Raw genomic sequence first — 15,866 nt, forward strand, 5'->3', positions numbered from 1 at the left:
CACCGCTGGGTTTTTTATCTTTTGCGCTATAAATCAAAAAAGACTGAAAATTTGGTAAAAAAAAAAAAAAAAATTTTTTGTTTCTGTTAAAATTTATGGCAGAGTACTGGCAGAGTACTGGCACTGAGCAGCGCTGTGGGCTGGATCTGTAGTGCCCACAGCGCTGCAAACAATCTCTCCCTCTCTCCTCTCACACTGTACCAATCAGTACAGAGAGGGAGGAGGGAGTAACCGGCGTCAAGATATGACGCCGGTTTGTTTACAAGTGATGCTCCATCATTTGACGGAGCGATCACGTGGTAAACGGCCGCTATCAACGGCCATTTACCGTGATCCGCCGATGCACAGTCATCCGTGACCCGGCAGTCACGGATGTTCCCGGGTGCGCACGGGAGCGCACATCTGGGAGGACGTCCATGAATGCCCACCCAGAATAAGCCGACCACGCTGTAGCCGTCTTTCGGCTATGGCCCGGTCGGCATGTGGTTAGAGACAAAACAACAAACATGTTATACCTTTCCTCCTATATGCAGTGGTTTTGCACAGAGCAGCCCAGATCCTCCTCTTCTCAGGTGCCTCTTCTGTGCTCCTTGCCCCTCTCTCCTGTTGAGTGCCCCCACAACAAGCAGCTTGCTATGGGGGCACCAGAGCTGAGCTGCAGCTCCGTGTGTCCATTCAGACATGGAGATGCCATTTTAATATGCAACACAAATGTTTCTATGCATCTTAAAACACTTCCTTCTATACAAAATTAAAGAATAAGTAAACCCAACATTTCATAATCCTGATATATGCCTGCCGTACCATGTACTCGTAATTAAAATGTAGCCTGTTCTCTTAACGTTGCTTTGTGTAAAATCCCTGGTGTTCCTGCCAGTCCCTCTGCTTTCATACTAAAAACTGACCACACGAGGCATGAGAGCACACCGTGGTCAGTTCTCTAGCTGTGCTGGGAAATTGGCTCTCCTTCAATGATCAGACTGGTTCTGACACCCCCTTCCCTACACAGCCATTCACTGGGAAGTCCAGTGTGCTGCTGTTTCTCCTCCCCCAGCTCTCTGAGCTCCTTATGCAGCTGAGAACAGAGATTATGTGATCATTAAAGAAGGGGGGGCAAGGTATGTATATTTGTATATGTATACACAAATGTTTTGCCCTTCATTTCTAATTTAAACTGAATGGTGAGGGATCACATATAAATTAACAACTTGCCGACCGCCTTCCGCATATATACTACGGAAAATCGGCTCGGCTGCTCAAACTGACGGTCCCCTGCCCTGATAGGACTGTACTGTGTGCCAGGGCTTTGGAGATATCAAGATTGGATGGACAAACAAAAATCCATTGGCTTTTAAAACTGCTCTAGCATGTATTTCAATGGAGTATTTAGTGGTTTGCCTGGAGTTCAGCTTTAACCACTTTACCCCCCTTCATGACCAGGCTATTTTTTGCCATGACCAGGCTGTGATATTGCGGCGGACAATCTGACACTTTTGACACTTTGCGGGAACCAGTGACACTAATACAGTGATCGGTACTAAAAATATGTACTAATGACACTGGCTGGGAAGGGGTTAAACATCTAGGGCGATCAAAGGGTTAACTGTGTGCCTAACCAGTGTTTTTGTGTACTGGATGTGCTGTTTTTACTAGGGGAAAAGATTGATTGAGTTCTGAGTCTCTGCCCCATTATCGGCGAGTGCAGGCAGACATCCAGTGCATGGCACCCACTGTAAATAATCACAGCAGAAGTGGCGTGCGTGCGCCCCCAGTAGGCATGAGTTCAGAATCACCTACAATATATAAAAGTGATCTGCACAGGAAAGCCGCCCTGTAGCAGTCAATCTGGGGAGGTCAGTAAAGTGGTTAATATTATAATGTAGTAGTTCTGCTCCTTAAAGCGGAGTTCCACCCAAAAATGGAACTTCCGCTTTTAGTGATGGTGACCCCCCCCGACATGTCACATTTGGCATGTCATTGTTTTTTTTTTTGGGGGGGGGGGGGTGATACCCTCTTTTTAGGGGCATCCAGCTACCACTTCCTCCCCTGGCATCAGAAGGAAGATCACCTCTCCCCCCTCCTTCCCTGCAATCTTCTAAGACACTTCACGGGTTCCAGAAGATTGCCCAGCCATTCACAGCATGGCTCTCACATGCTGTGAATGTGAATCCACAGCCGGGCACCCACAGTAAGAATGCCGGTGCCGTGGAGAGGGGGCGGAGAGGAGTGGGGCTTCGTATGCCCACATCGCTGGACCGTGGGACATGTGAGTGTCCGATTATTAAAAGTCAGCAGCTACACTTTTTGTGAAGAGAAAGCTTCTACTCCTCTAATCCTTCATGCCACCGGAAAACGGCACTCCCATACAGTCCAGCGGTGGACTGTTCCTAGTCTATGGAGCCTGCTCTGGGCTTGACGTCATCAGGAATAGTCCACAACTTAAGCCCCCGGGAGCACAGGGGTGCCAGAGTAGTTTTGTACTGGGAGGATCGGAGGATTAGGCAAGTATATCCCCGTTCTCCTCTAGACAAAAACGAGCAGTTACCTAAAAGGCGGGCCACAGCCCCACTGCACGGGAGAACTTTTTTTTTTTAGCCTGGAGATAGGCTTTAAAGCTGGCCCCTCAACAAAACCAGGCTGTTCAACCTACTAAATTCACCTGAAAGTGCATAAGGTGAGGGGACATAAGGCCAACAAAGCAATTTGCTCATATGTCTAATGAAAAAGTTTAAACTTATCCAATCCAGATCGTACAATAACGGAAGCATATGAAGTACTCCCCAAGACCAGAGATTACTCAAGAGGGTTAGATTTCATTAGCAAAGACGTATCTTATGAAGCCCATACACAGGCCTCTACCTGTAAGTGATAGAATGAATCCAAGCATCCTTTGTAATAAATAGTGTAGGTGTTAGCAAATAAGCAACGTAAGTATGCACTAGCATCTGACCTGCTCATTACTATCAATTGTAATAAATCCCTCCGCTTTACTACATAGTCTATACTTCTTACACGCATGCAAGACATTTCAATGTCACCCAAGACAAGTGAGAAGTTGACAGTAGAGGGCATTTTCCCTAGTCACCTACAGTCTTAGGATGTGGCGACTTACCTTGTACATTTTTCTCATTGTTGAAGGAAGCCAGCAGAGGCCAACAGTAGTGCGGTCTTACAGGTAAGCCTTCTTCTTTCAAGGTTCTTATAAGGTCAAGTGCCAAATCTAAAAATAAAAAAAATATATAAAAAAATAAATATTTAAGCAAAACTCAACACGGCTATGAAAAACACACAATAAAATACCAAATTAAAGCAGCTCACTTACTATAAAATCCTTTTCTTAGGAGTCCATTGTGGGACATTGAGAAGTTTGTCACCTTTCAGTTTTACTGCTGCCTACAGGAGGATTAGACACTGGCAAACAAAAACCTGTAGGCCATCCCAGGATGCATGCTTCAGTTTTGTAGTGAAGCAGTACCAAAAGCAAGATAATAAAACAGAGGGGAAGGTCCTGCATCCCTAAATGGACTCCAAGATAAGGATTTCATGGGGAGCACAAAACAAAGGAGAGCTGTGAAGGGAGATGTGTGCAGAGGTGGGGGATGGGGGAGAGTGATGCAGAGGCCAGAGCCGAGGAGTGGAATTGAGATGTGCACAGCCTATGAAAGAGCTGAATCCTGCATAGTGCACCCCTAAACCCTGCACCCTGTGCTCTGCATGTAGCGCACCCCTGAACCCTGCACCATGTACGCAGCACACCCCTGAACCCCGCACCATGTACACAGCAAACCCCTGAACCCTACACACACACTCATGGTATTTATTGGCCCTGTAAGATCCTCCCACTCTGCAATTTGGCCACACCCACGGTCCGATGCGTTTCGACCGGGGGGAGGGGTGGCTGAGTTCCTGCACCTATTCTGAGAGAAAAAAAAAGCCCTCAGTAAATTCATATAGTCATATAGATACAACTGGCCCTTTGAGGGCAACCATAATGCGGATGTGGCCCACGATGGAAGCTCGACGCCCCTGCTTTAGACCAGAAGCATGGATAATAATCTGCCTGATTCACCTACACAGTTGGGTGCCCTAAAGCTGGCCATAAACTGTTTTTTTTTGTTCGGTCAGCATTCTAATTGGTACAGTCAACTGGCAGAAGCCAACTCTGATTACTCTCCAACACAGATGACACATAACCCAACGAAATGTTGTGTCCTGTCCACCAATGAACAATAGGAGAACGGGAGACTTTGATGGGTTGCTATGAACTTGTTCCACACTCACCTCACACAGCCCAAACCACTCCTCAACAAAAAAAGAATAGTTACCTTTTTTACCTTCTTCCAGAGCACAGTATAAAGCAAACTGCAGGGGTGAGCAGTGCAACTTAGATTCTTCCAATTTGGGTGCATATGTCTTTATAATGCTGGCAGGCTACAATTATAAATAAAATAAAACATTAATACAAATCACTTTTATAAGTGCACCAAAACCAACATATGGGAAAAGAAGCTATTTACAAGAATTTACTAATGCCGTCTGTCCAATTACCCATACCTCCCAACTTTCTGAAATGAGAAAAAGGGACACTTTATACCACAAAGTATGCAAAGGACACACCCCTGCCACCCACCCCCAGACTGCCAGGTACGTGGATCATGAAGAATTTTTACGCAAATGTAGAATTCCGGGTTTAATCGGACTCGTCTTAAAAATGCTCCTTCTCCAATCCTAACACCTATGCGGACTAACCTGTGTAATAAAGATAAATATACTTACCTATTCTCAGCCCACTCCAGCCGCGTGATCCGGTTCCCCTGTGCCAGCCAGCGGCAGCTGCAGGGGAGAGGAGAGAGCACTCAACAATGGCTGCAAATGCCTGGAAGCAGTGATATCACCAAAAGGCTCCCATGGCTCATACGTTATCGGCGCTCCCTCCTCTTCCCCGCCCCTGGCTGACATAGGGGAGTGAGGTCCAACGACCAGACTGAAGAGCCGTTAATACAGGTACATATATACATACTTTTTACACAGTCAGCATAGGTGTTTGGGGGGGGGGGGGGGGGGGGGGGCATTAAGAGTAGTTAAGTTTAGCCTGAAATTCTACTCTAAATCTAAAAGTGCTTCTTTTTTTCACCTCTACTTTTGCTTTTTACTGGATTTTAAAATAATTTAAATGACCTAGGAGGTAGAATGAGAGGTTTAGTGTAGTATAACAATTGGTAATAAATAATGCAATATTTTAAAAGACATCTACATATCAGACCAAAAAGGAAGTAGAACTAAGGAGGAAAGATGTACATAGGGATTTGGTTCAAAAAGAAGTACAGCTGGGAGCTATGCTATTACTGAACAAATAGCTGGATTACTAGATCAAATGCAAATTGGCTGTCTCTGGCTTATAGGGCTGGTATTCAAAATCCTTAAGTGGTCAATATCTATTGCAGTGGTCAGCAAAATGTGGCTCGTGGGACAGATGCAGCCCTTTGCTGCACTTATCAGGTCCCTTTTGAACTCTATTTTTCCACCTGCTACCACTGGGCTACACACCCAATACCAATGGGTAACTATCTCTCACTGATACCAAGGATGGTACATTAATTCCTTCAACTAATACCAAGGATGGAGCACTATTCCTCCAACTAAGACCAATGATGGGGCACTATTCCTCCAAATAATCTCAATTAAGGGGGACTATTCCATTTAACTAATGCCCATGATGGGGAACTATTCCTTCAACTAATACCTATGATGGGGAACTATTCCTTTAATTAATACCAATAATAGGGAACTATTCCTCCAAGCAATACTAATGATCAGGCACATCAGCCAAAGTAAAGAAAACCAATGCATCCACTACATCTAATGATTGGTAAGCTGCCATATATTACATTTTTGGTTTGGGATTTAATAACGCTTAAAAAAATTAAAAAAAAATAGAAAAAAAAAAAAATTAATAAATGCTATGTGGTGTTTTTTTATCTTTTGCACATTTTTTTTCTGATGCAAATTTTTTTTAGATAATAATAAAAAAGGACACAGCACAGATTACATTATCTTCAAATATTCATTAGAAGACCTTATAACATACAAACATAAGCAGTGAAAGATACAGTGGCTTGTGAGCCACACGAGTCTTGTAGTAACTTTAATGCTTGTTGCGGCAATCTCTCAGCTTATATTATAAAGGGTTACTAAACCCAGGACCCTGCATTCACTATATCTGGTCCCCCACAGTACACAGAACATGGAAATGCAATTTTTTTTGTAAATATAAACTGCCTAAATACCTTTTCTCATCAGCAGTATATAGCAGTCTTGTGACTTCTCTCAGTCTCTAGCCGAGCACTGGTTAAAGCTTGTAGGTGGAGTTTTCATTCTCCTCTGACTGTCCTATGATGCTGCATGACCCCTGACCCTCTGTGTGGACAGTGCCGATTGGCCCTGTGCTGATCACATGCACCCTCCAAAGAAAACAAAAACCCTCTAGCAATACACACCAAACTGAGCATGTGCAGAGAGTCCATAAGGCTGTGTACTATGAGGAGATGGCTTGGGGACAATGGAAGAAGGGAAGAATCAGAGAAGACCGTATCAAACAGCCTTTTTACAAAATGTGGAGGATTAACCCCTTAGGTTCCACAGTGAGTATAACAAGCATCCTTTACTGCATATACAGACTGATTTTACTGTTGAGGGTTTAGTAACACTTTAATAATTTTAGTGCGTCAGAATACCTGCAGCATCCCAGAAAGAGCTGTGCCATGTTGTAGAACTGGATGGACAAACACAAAGCATCTGGCAGGTGAAGATATAGATATAGATATATATAGAGATATAGAGATAGAGAGATATAGAGATAGAGAGATATAGAGATAGAGAGATATAGAGATAGAGAGATATAGAGATATAGAGATAGAGAGATAGAGAGAGAGAGAGAGAGAGATAGAGAGATATAGAATCTGTGTATTTAATGTCTTGTCTGGAGCTCATCCATTCTCCCTAGAGCCATGCACTGCAATCCAGTCTGAAATATCCTGCATTTTACAGTTCAGTTTGCACTGACGTGTGTTTGCCATTCATGCCAACTGAATGGAGACCTTCAGAGTAGCATGGCAGGTCGTCATTTTTTCTGTAAAGGTGAGCCAACACTTTAAGGGCCCCAAACTGGCTCTCAAACCTCTGCATGTCCTAAAACTATCTGACTGTTGGTGGTGGAGCAGTAATCTGAGCCTTTCAGCTCCACAAAATTCAATGACCTATATTCTGTCAGCCTCCAACCTGGCTAGAAAAATGATCCAACTATGGGATCAAAACTTTACCATGTCCTAATTGTTCAATAAAATGAAGAAAAAAAAAAAATGGGCTGACACTAAGAGCCCTTTCACACTGGGGCGGGGTCGGCGGTAAAACGCCGCTATCATTAGCGGCGTTTTACCGTCGGTATGCGGCCGCTAGTGGGGCGGTTTTACCCCCCGCTAGAGGCCGAGAAAGGGTTAAAGGTCTGCAGAGGCGCTTTGCCGGCGGTATAGCCGCGCCCTCCCATTGATTTCAATGGGCAGGAGCGGTGAAGGAGCGTTATACACTCCGCTCCTTCACCGCTCCGAAGATGCTGCTGGCAGGACTTTTTTTACCGTCCTGCCAGCGCATCGCTCCAGTGTGGGAGCCCTCGGGGCTTTCACACTGGAATGAAAGTAGCGGCACTTTCGGGTCAGTTTGCAGGCGCTATTATTAGCGCAATAGCGCCTGCAAACCGCCCCAGTGTGAAAGGGCTCTTAGGCTCCATGCACACTAGCATCTTTTTCTGCTCCTAAAAGCTAAATAGTGTTATCCTATGTGTCCATGCACACTACATTAGGCTATTAAGGTTTTTTGAGCTTTAGCATCTAGGAGCAGAAAAAAAAAAAAAAAAATGTTTTTGTAGAGTTTCTTGGAGCGTTTTTCCAGCAGAAACACTACTAAAAGTGTCATTTTTTTCCCTTTTATGGCAAAACCGCTTCTAAATTCTCTTAGACACCCCTAAAATGCTATTACAAAAAGCAATTACCAGTGTTTTTTATCCAGCATTTTTACCAGCTTTTTTTAGCATAAAATCAAAATGCTACAGTGCATGGATCCTAAAAGGAGAAGTCAAGCTTTCTATTCTTAATATTAAACCTGTTCTCACCCCCACTTTAAATATAATTCTAACTACCAGCACAGTGGTCAAGTGGTTAGCATTTCCGCCTAGCAGCACTAGGGGTCATCAGTTCAAATCCCAACCATGAATGTGTAATTTGTATGTTCTCCCTTTGTGGGTTTCCTCCCACACTCCAAAGACATGCTGGTAGGTTAATTGGCTTCTGTCTAAATTGGTCCTAGTATGTGTATGAATGAATGTAAGTTGGGGACCTTAGATTGTAAGCTCCTTGAAGGGGTTGTAAAGTCTCATGGTTTTTCACCTTAATGCATTAAGGTGAAAAACCTTCTTTGCTGCAGCTGCCCCCAGAATCCCCCCCCCCCCCATTTTCTTACCTGAAACCGTCCGTTCCAGCGACGAGCATGAGCCCAGCGGCTACAGCCGCTGTCTCTGTCCTCATTGGATAGATTGATAGCAGCAGGAGACATTGGCTCCCGCTGTTGTCATTCAAATCCAGTGACACGAAAGCGGGAGGCCGAGTCCCTGCTGTCTGTGTCAATGGACCCAGCAGCGAGACTCAGGAGCGCGCCCGCACGGGCAACCGATGAAGGGGATGAGCCAGGAGCGTCGGCGGGGCAGCCCAGAAGAGGATCCCTTTGCACAGAGCAGGTAAGTATAATATGTTTGTTATTTTTATTTTAAAAAATTCAAACATTTACAACCCCTTTGAGGGCAGGGACTGATGTGAATGTACAATATGTATGTGAAGCTCTGAGTAAATTGACAGCGCTATCCAAGTACCTGTAATAATAAATAATAACCTGTTAAAGGAAGATGTTTATACTTGCCTATTCTGGGGGATTCCGGTCTGATCACATGATTGGCTCCCAGGATCCTTTAGTGTATTGAAGTTTCAGCCGACAATGGATGCCCCATAGTAAGCCTATGGGTGACTTCCCGCACAAGCATTGCAGCCGTTGTCAGCGATCTCTCCTCCCCACCGCCGCTGGGGAGATCATGTGACCAAACTGGAGCTCCCTCAGAATAGGGAAGTATAAGCATGTTCCTTTTACAGGTTAGTTAGAATAGGATTTAGAAGGGGGTCGGAGCAGTTTAAGAATAGTTAGGAATAGCCTGGACTTCCGCTTTAACGTTATGCTGCAAAATTTTCTTCCATATATTTTACCCGCTCCCAACTTAGAATATGTAACGTAGAAGGGATCATACCAGGTCTAAAAGGATGCAGTGACGTATAAAGAAGCTGCACGGCTGACTTGTGAAACTTAATTCTGACTGTTGGGTGGGTATAAACTTCTTTGCTACTTCTAGCGCGGTATCTCCATAGCCTTGTGTCAGTAACTTCAAACACAGATTTATCACTTCTGTAGGATGAGAAAAAAAAAAAAAAGATTATTACACAAATTATTTATATATATATATATATATATTTATTAAGCTAACCTCTGCCTATCAACACAGGCAATTAGAGTGCAGATTTTACCATTTTGTCTTAAAGAGTAACTTCACTATTGAAATAATAAAAATAAAAAATTCTCCCCTGGGTGATCTATGTACATTGCAAGGATTTTAAACTTTGTTGCAGATTTCTACCTTTTGTTATTCTGAATAAATCACTTTGTGTTTCTGTGTGCCCATGTTCTGAGTAAGTCTAATGGGAGTGGTTTCATAATTGTCAACAAGCTGCTGCACCTGCAGGCCTCTAATGAGTCTGCATCCCTTTGGACCCCTTTCACACTGATGCATTTTTCAGGCACTTTTGGGCTAAAAATAGCGCCTGTAAAGCGGTTCCCCTGCAGTCTGTGTGAAAGCCAGAGTGCTTTCACACTGAGGCGATGCACTGGCAGGACGTTAAAAAAACTCCTGCAAGCAGCATCTTTAGAGCGGTGAAGGAGCAGTGTATACACCGCTCCTAAACCGCCCCTGCCCATTGAAATGAATGGGCTTTGCGGGTTGTTTTAACCCTTTTTCGGCCGCTAGCGAGGGTTTAAAGAGCCCCACTAGCGGGCAAAAACCTCAGCAAAAACTACGGTAAAACACCGCTAAAAATAGCGGCGCTTTACTGCCGACGGCACCAATGCCCCAGTGTGAAAGCAGAACTTTTGTTCCCTATTTTGGATAGAACAAGGTAGAGGGTCCCATAGCCAAACAGGAAGTGACAGGAAAGCCCTACAAATTAACCACTTGCTACCCAGGCCAATTCTCTCTCCTACATGTAAAAATCAACATAATTTTGCTAGAAAACTACTTTGAACCACCAAACATGTTTTTTTTTTTAGCAGAGACCCTAGAAAATAAACCGGTAGTCGTTGCAACCAGTGTTAATTTTGGCAGCAGATTTAGTTTTAGTCATTAGTCAATGGCATTTTAGTCCCATTTTAGTCTTCTGCAATTGTATTAGTTGTATTTAGTCGAATGAATCTCCAGTACATTTTAAAGCGGGGTTCCACCCAAATTTTGAACAATATCTGTATGTATTCTCTTCCTTGCCTAGATGCTGACATGCCGTTTAAAAAAATTTAAATCGCCGTAATTACCTTTTATTTTTATATTCTTTGCACTTCCTGGTTCTCCTCCCGTGGGAGTAGGCGTGTTTCTAGCCTCTCCCAGACTCCTGGGAGCTAGTCTCAGGCTTCCCAGGATGCCACTGAGCATGTGCGGGAACGAGCGGTGAATGCTGGGAGCACAGCATTCACCACATCCAGGAAATAAATGCTTGTGGGCTTCAAATGCCCACAATGAAGATGTAAACCGCCTGCAGTGAATAATATAAGTTATTCTTTCCGACGAAATCTGACACAGGCGGACATATTACACACAATATGTGAGTATGTAATGCTGAGAAGAAAAATTTGTGAATGAACTCAAAAAAAAAAAAAAACGATAGATAGGTGGACCCCCGCTTTAATCGACTAAAATGTCCTACCTTTTAATCGACTAAAATCTCCAGTACATTTTAGTTGACTAAAACTCATTTTAGCCATCTGAAATCGAATGGGTGTAATTAAATTGTAATGCATTAGTTAACATTTCTCTACAATTTCCAAACTCATTATATACTGGTGGAGTGAAAAATCTAATACGTTATTATTTAAGGTATTGAGGTATGAACATGCACTAAAGGCCATTGTTAATTCTGAAGTCAAATTTCAATTTAATTTTAGTCTTCGTCTTTTGACTAAAATGCCATTTTAGTTTTAGTCGTATTTTAGTCATCTCAATTGTTTTAGTTTTAGTCGTATTTTAGTCGGCTAAAATAGTTTTCATTTAGTCGACGAAATTAAAGTGGAGTTCCACCCAAAAATGGAACTTCCACTTTTTGGATACCTCCCCCCTTCCGGTGTCACATTTGGCACCTTTCAGGGGGGAGGAGGGAGCAGATACCTGTCTAATACAGGTATTTGCTCCCACTTCCTGGCATAGATCACCGCCGAGCTTGCGGTGACCTACGCCACTTCCGCCGCCTACCCCGTCCTCCCCCACAGTATTCTGTGAGAAACAGAATACAGCAGGGACCTGTGGGGACGCACAGTGCGGCTCGCGCATGCGCAGTAGGGAACCAGGAAGTGAAGCCGCACGGCTTCATTTCCTAATCCCCCTACCGAGGATGGCGGCGGCAGCAGCCGAGAGCCGAAGGACGGATCGGGTTCGGCTGCGGACACTGCGGGCTGCAGTATTTGTAGCTGCTGGCTTTTAATATTTTTTTTTCAGTGGACCTCCGCTTTAACACTGGTTGCAACTTTTTATCTTGCACGATATTTGCACAGCAATTTCTCAAACGTGTTTTTTTGGTGGTTTTATGCATTAAAAAAAACACAAAAAACAAAAAAAAAAAAAACAAAAAAAAACATAGCACTAAAGTTAGTCCGATTTTTTTGCATAATGTGAAAGATGTTACACCGGGGAAGAATTGTTGCTCTGGCTCCAACTTTCACGGCAATACTTCCCATGTGTGGTTTGAAAACAATTTACATATGTGGGCGTGACCTATGTATGTATTTTTGCTTCTGCGAGTGAGCATGCAGGGACATGGCGCTTTTTTTTTTTTATTATTTATTTCACTATTTTGACACTTACCTTTTACATTTTTTTTTTTTTATCACTTTTATTCCTATTACAAGGAATGTATAGGAATAGGGCATGACAGGTCCTCTTTATAGTGAGATCTAGGGTCTATGAGGTCTAAGATCTCACCTCTAGACTAAAAAGCCTAAAATAAAATAAATTTTAAAAATGAGAAAATAAAAAACGATCTTGGCTTCCCAGCCGAGGCAACGGTAGTGTTTACAACCGCCGAGGCCAGGTGTGATGTCATAACATCGAAACCGGCCTCCTAAAGGTCATAGATCAGGGGTTTCAAACTGGCGGCCCTCCAGCTGTTGCTACACTACCGGTTCCATCATGCCTCTGCCTGTGGGAGTCATGCTTGTAACCGTCAGCCCTGCAATGCCTCATGGGAATTGTAGTTTCGTAAAAAGCTGGAGGGCCACCAGTTTGAGACCCCTGTCAGAAACTGCCTGGGATCTGGCCAGTGGTATTCTCTATGATGAACTTCCGCCACCAGTGGATTCCTTCTCTGGCTCGCCAATTGCATGTGCGAGCTGGTAGAAGCACCAGAGGGCAGTGGGGGGAGGGGGTGGGTTGTCCCCTACCACACCGGTAAAAACAATCATAGCATTTTTTTAGCGCAGGGAATCACTCGCTGTAAAAGAGGATATCTCAATGATGCCTGTAACTGCAGGCATCATTCAGATAACCTCACTCAAAATCTGTGACGTCACATGATGTCAATGGGCGAGAAGTAGTTAAGGGAATTCCTTGGGGACCCCCAGGTCACCAAAATTTGAGTCCCCATTGGAAGATATCCCCTCTTACTTTTCTGGGGACAATCAAAAAAAATTTGTTGAGCTGTAAATATACTCAGACACATATTCAAATAATCCAAATCATGTAGTGCTCATACATACAGTGGCTTGCGAAAGTATTCGGCCCCCTTGAACTTTTCAACCTTTTGCCACATTTCAGGCTTCAAACATAAAGATATAAAATTTTAATTTTTTGTGAAGAATCACCAACAAGTGGGACACAATTGTGAAGTGGAACAAAATCTATTGGATATTTTAAACTTTTTTAGCAATTAAAAAACTGAAAAGTGGTGCGTGCAAAATTATTCGGCCCCTTTACTTTCAGTGCAGCAAACTCACTCCAGAAGTTCAGCGAGGATCTCTGAATGATCCAATGTTGTCCTAAATGACTGATGGTGATAAATAGAATCCACCTGTGTGTAATCAAGTCTCTGTATAAATACACCTGCTCTGTGATAGCCTCAGGGTTCTGTTGAAAGCGCAGAGAGCATCATGAAGACCAAGGAACACACCAGGCAGGTCCGTAATATTGTTGTGGAGAAGTTTAAAGCCAGATTTGGATACAAAAAGATTTCCCAAGCTTTAAACATCCCAAGGAGCACTGTGCAAGCGATCATTTTGAAATGTAAGGAGTATCAAACCACTGCAAATCTACCAAGACCTGGCTGTCCCTCTAAACTTTCAGCTCAGACAAGGAGAAGACTGATCAGAGATGCAGCCAAGAGGCCCATGATCACTCTGGATGAACTGCAGAGAACTACAGCTGAGGTGGGAGAGTCTGTCCATAGGACAACAATCAGTCGTACATTGCACAAATCTGGCCTTTATGGAAGAGTGGCAAGAAGAAAGCCATTTCTCAAAGATATCCATAAAAAGTCTCGTCTAAAGTTTGCCACAAGCCACCTGGGAGACACACCAAACATGTGGAAGAAGGTGCTCTGGTCCGATGAAACCAAAATCGAACTTTTTGGCCACAATGCAAAACGATATGTTTGGTGTAAAAGCAACACAGCTCATCACACTCAACACACCATCCCCACTGTCAAACATGGTGGGGGCAGCATCATGGTTTGGGCCTGCTTTTCTTCAGCAGGGACAGGGAAGATGGTTAAAATTGAGGGGAAGATGGATGCAGCTAAATACAGGACCATTCTGGATGAAAACCTGTTGGAGTCTGCAAAAGACCTGAAACTGGGACGGAGATTTATCTTCCAACAAGACAATGATCCCAAACATACAGCAAAATCTACAAAGGAATGGTTCACAAAAAAACGTATTCAGGTGTTAGAATGGCCAAGTCAAAGTCCAGACCTGAAACCAATCGAGAATCTGTGGAAAGAGCTGAAAACTGCTGTTCACAAACGCTCTCCATCCAACCTCACTGAGCTCGAGCTGTTTTGCAAGGAAGAATGGGCAAGAATTTCAGTCTCTCGATGTGCAAAACTGATAGAGACATACCCCAAGCGACTTGCAGCTGTAATCGCAGCAAAAGGTGGCTCTACAAAGTATTAACGCAAGGGGGCCGAATAATTTTGCACGCCCCACATTTCATTTTTTTATTAGTTAAAAAAGTTTCAAAAATCCAAAAGATTTCGTTCCACTTCACAATTGTGTCCCACTTGTTGGTGATTCTTCACAAAAAATAAAAATTTTATATCTTTATGTTTGAAGCCTGAAATGTGGCAAAAGGTTGAAAAGTTCAAGGGGGCCGAATACTTTCGCAAGCCACTGTACAGTGATGAGAATAAAGTGCTATAATTGCAAAAAAGAAAATTCATCCATATATACATGTAAAGCTGTAAACGTGCATTCATAAATTATATTATTCAATAAAGTGCCAGGTAAGGTATACAGATTGGATATTTTCAATGGAAGTGCCAATTATTCTGTGAAAGCATAAAAACTAAAATAATGTTAACTCAAAATGCCAAAACGGGGCATAAAATTGGTAAATGATATAGGCAGAGGAATCCCAATTCCAAATACTGGTGGTGACACAGGTGCTCCACACGTGCTTAATTACAGTCCAAAAGTGCTTCAAGTGATCCCCTGTCTGTGCTCCACCATATATAATAAATGGATGCTTACTAGATGAGGAGACCCCAAACGAGGTCTAGCTATGCATTCGTGGACAACACCCACCCGCCACTGTGGGTATGTAGGCAACATTTCTTTCACAGGACCCGTATGTTAGAGGTGTCATCAAAAAGATCACCCGATAACGTGGCCGGTTAGTTGTCATCATTCATTAACCAGGCAAGTAAAAAATGAATACATCAAGCATTCAGAAATGATCGTACTGTGCCCCGGCGGGCGTGCTGACATCACCGCTATGTCCTCCAACCCGACATACATTTATTTTCAATAAACTTCATCACAGGTGATGTCAACACGTCCGCCGGGGAGCAGGACGATAATTTCTGAATACCTTTCATTCACAGATCTCTGTGAATGAATAACGCGACTGTGTAGGCAGAGCCACGAATGACTGCACCGGTTTCAAATTGTGACAGCAGGTGCGGGGAGAAGGTGGGGGGAATCAGGGAAAGAAGTGGTGGATACTCCACATGATACAGCCCAAATACAGGTGTAACATGTTGAGAAAGGTGAACATATCCTTTAGGCTGGGTTCAAACTAGTGTGAATTAGATGAGGGTTTCCCCGCATCCAATTCGCATGTCAGGAGACTGTGACCGGCTCTCAATAGAGACGGTTCACACAGCTCCGGGACGGCTGCAGAGCGGTTCTTAGAAGAGTCCTGTGTGTCTTTTGGTCTGTTTCAGGTCCGAATCCAAACAAAAATTCGGGGCCGATTCGTCCCTGAAATGGAGAACAGGGACGCACTGGACCCCTGCTGTTTGCTGATC

At 43.6% G+C, this 15,866-nt stretch overlaps 1 protein-coding gene across 1 annotated transcript in view; it reads right to left on the bottom strand.

Moving 5' to 3' along the window:
- LRPPRC (leucine rich pentatricopeptide repeat containing) overlaps nucleotides 1–15,866 on the bottom strand; it is a 337,307-nt gene that overhangs the window by 286,859 nt on the left and 34,582 nt on the right. The window contains exons 9-11 of the mRNA XM_073628468.1: nucleotides 9,344–9,498; nucleotides 4,326–4,431; nucleotides 3,113–3,220 (exon numbers count right to left, since the gene is read on the bottom strand). Coding sequence (XP_073484569.1) covers nucleotides 3,113–3,220; nucleotides 4,326–4,431; nucleotides 9,344–9,498 — 369 coding nt within the window. The remainder of the gene's footprint in view (nucleotides 1–3,112; nucleotides 3,221–4,325; nucleotides 4,432–9,343; nucleotides 9,499–15,866) is intronic.

Source organism: Aquarana catesbeiana, linkage group LG04 (assembly GCF_042186555.1).
Source record: "Aquarana catesbeiana isolate 2022-GZ linkage group LG04, ASM4218655v1, whole genome shotgun sequence".
Taxonomy (NCBI): Eukaryota; Metazoa; Chordata; class Amphibia; order Anura; family Ranidae; genus Aquarana; species Aquarana catesbeiana.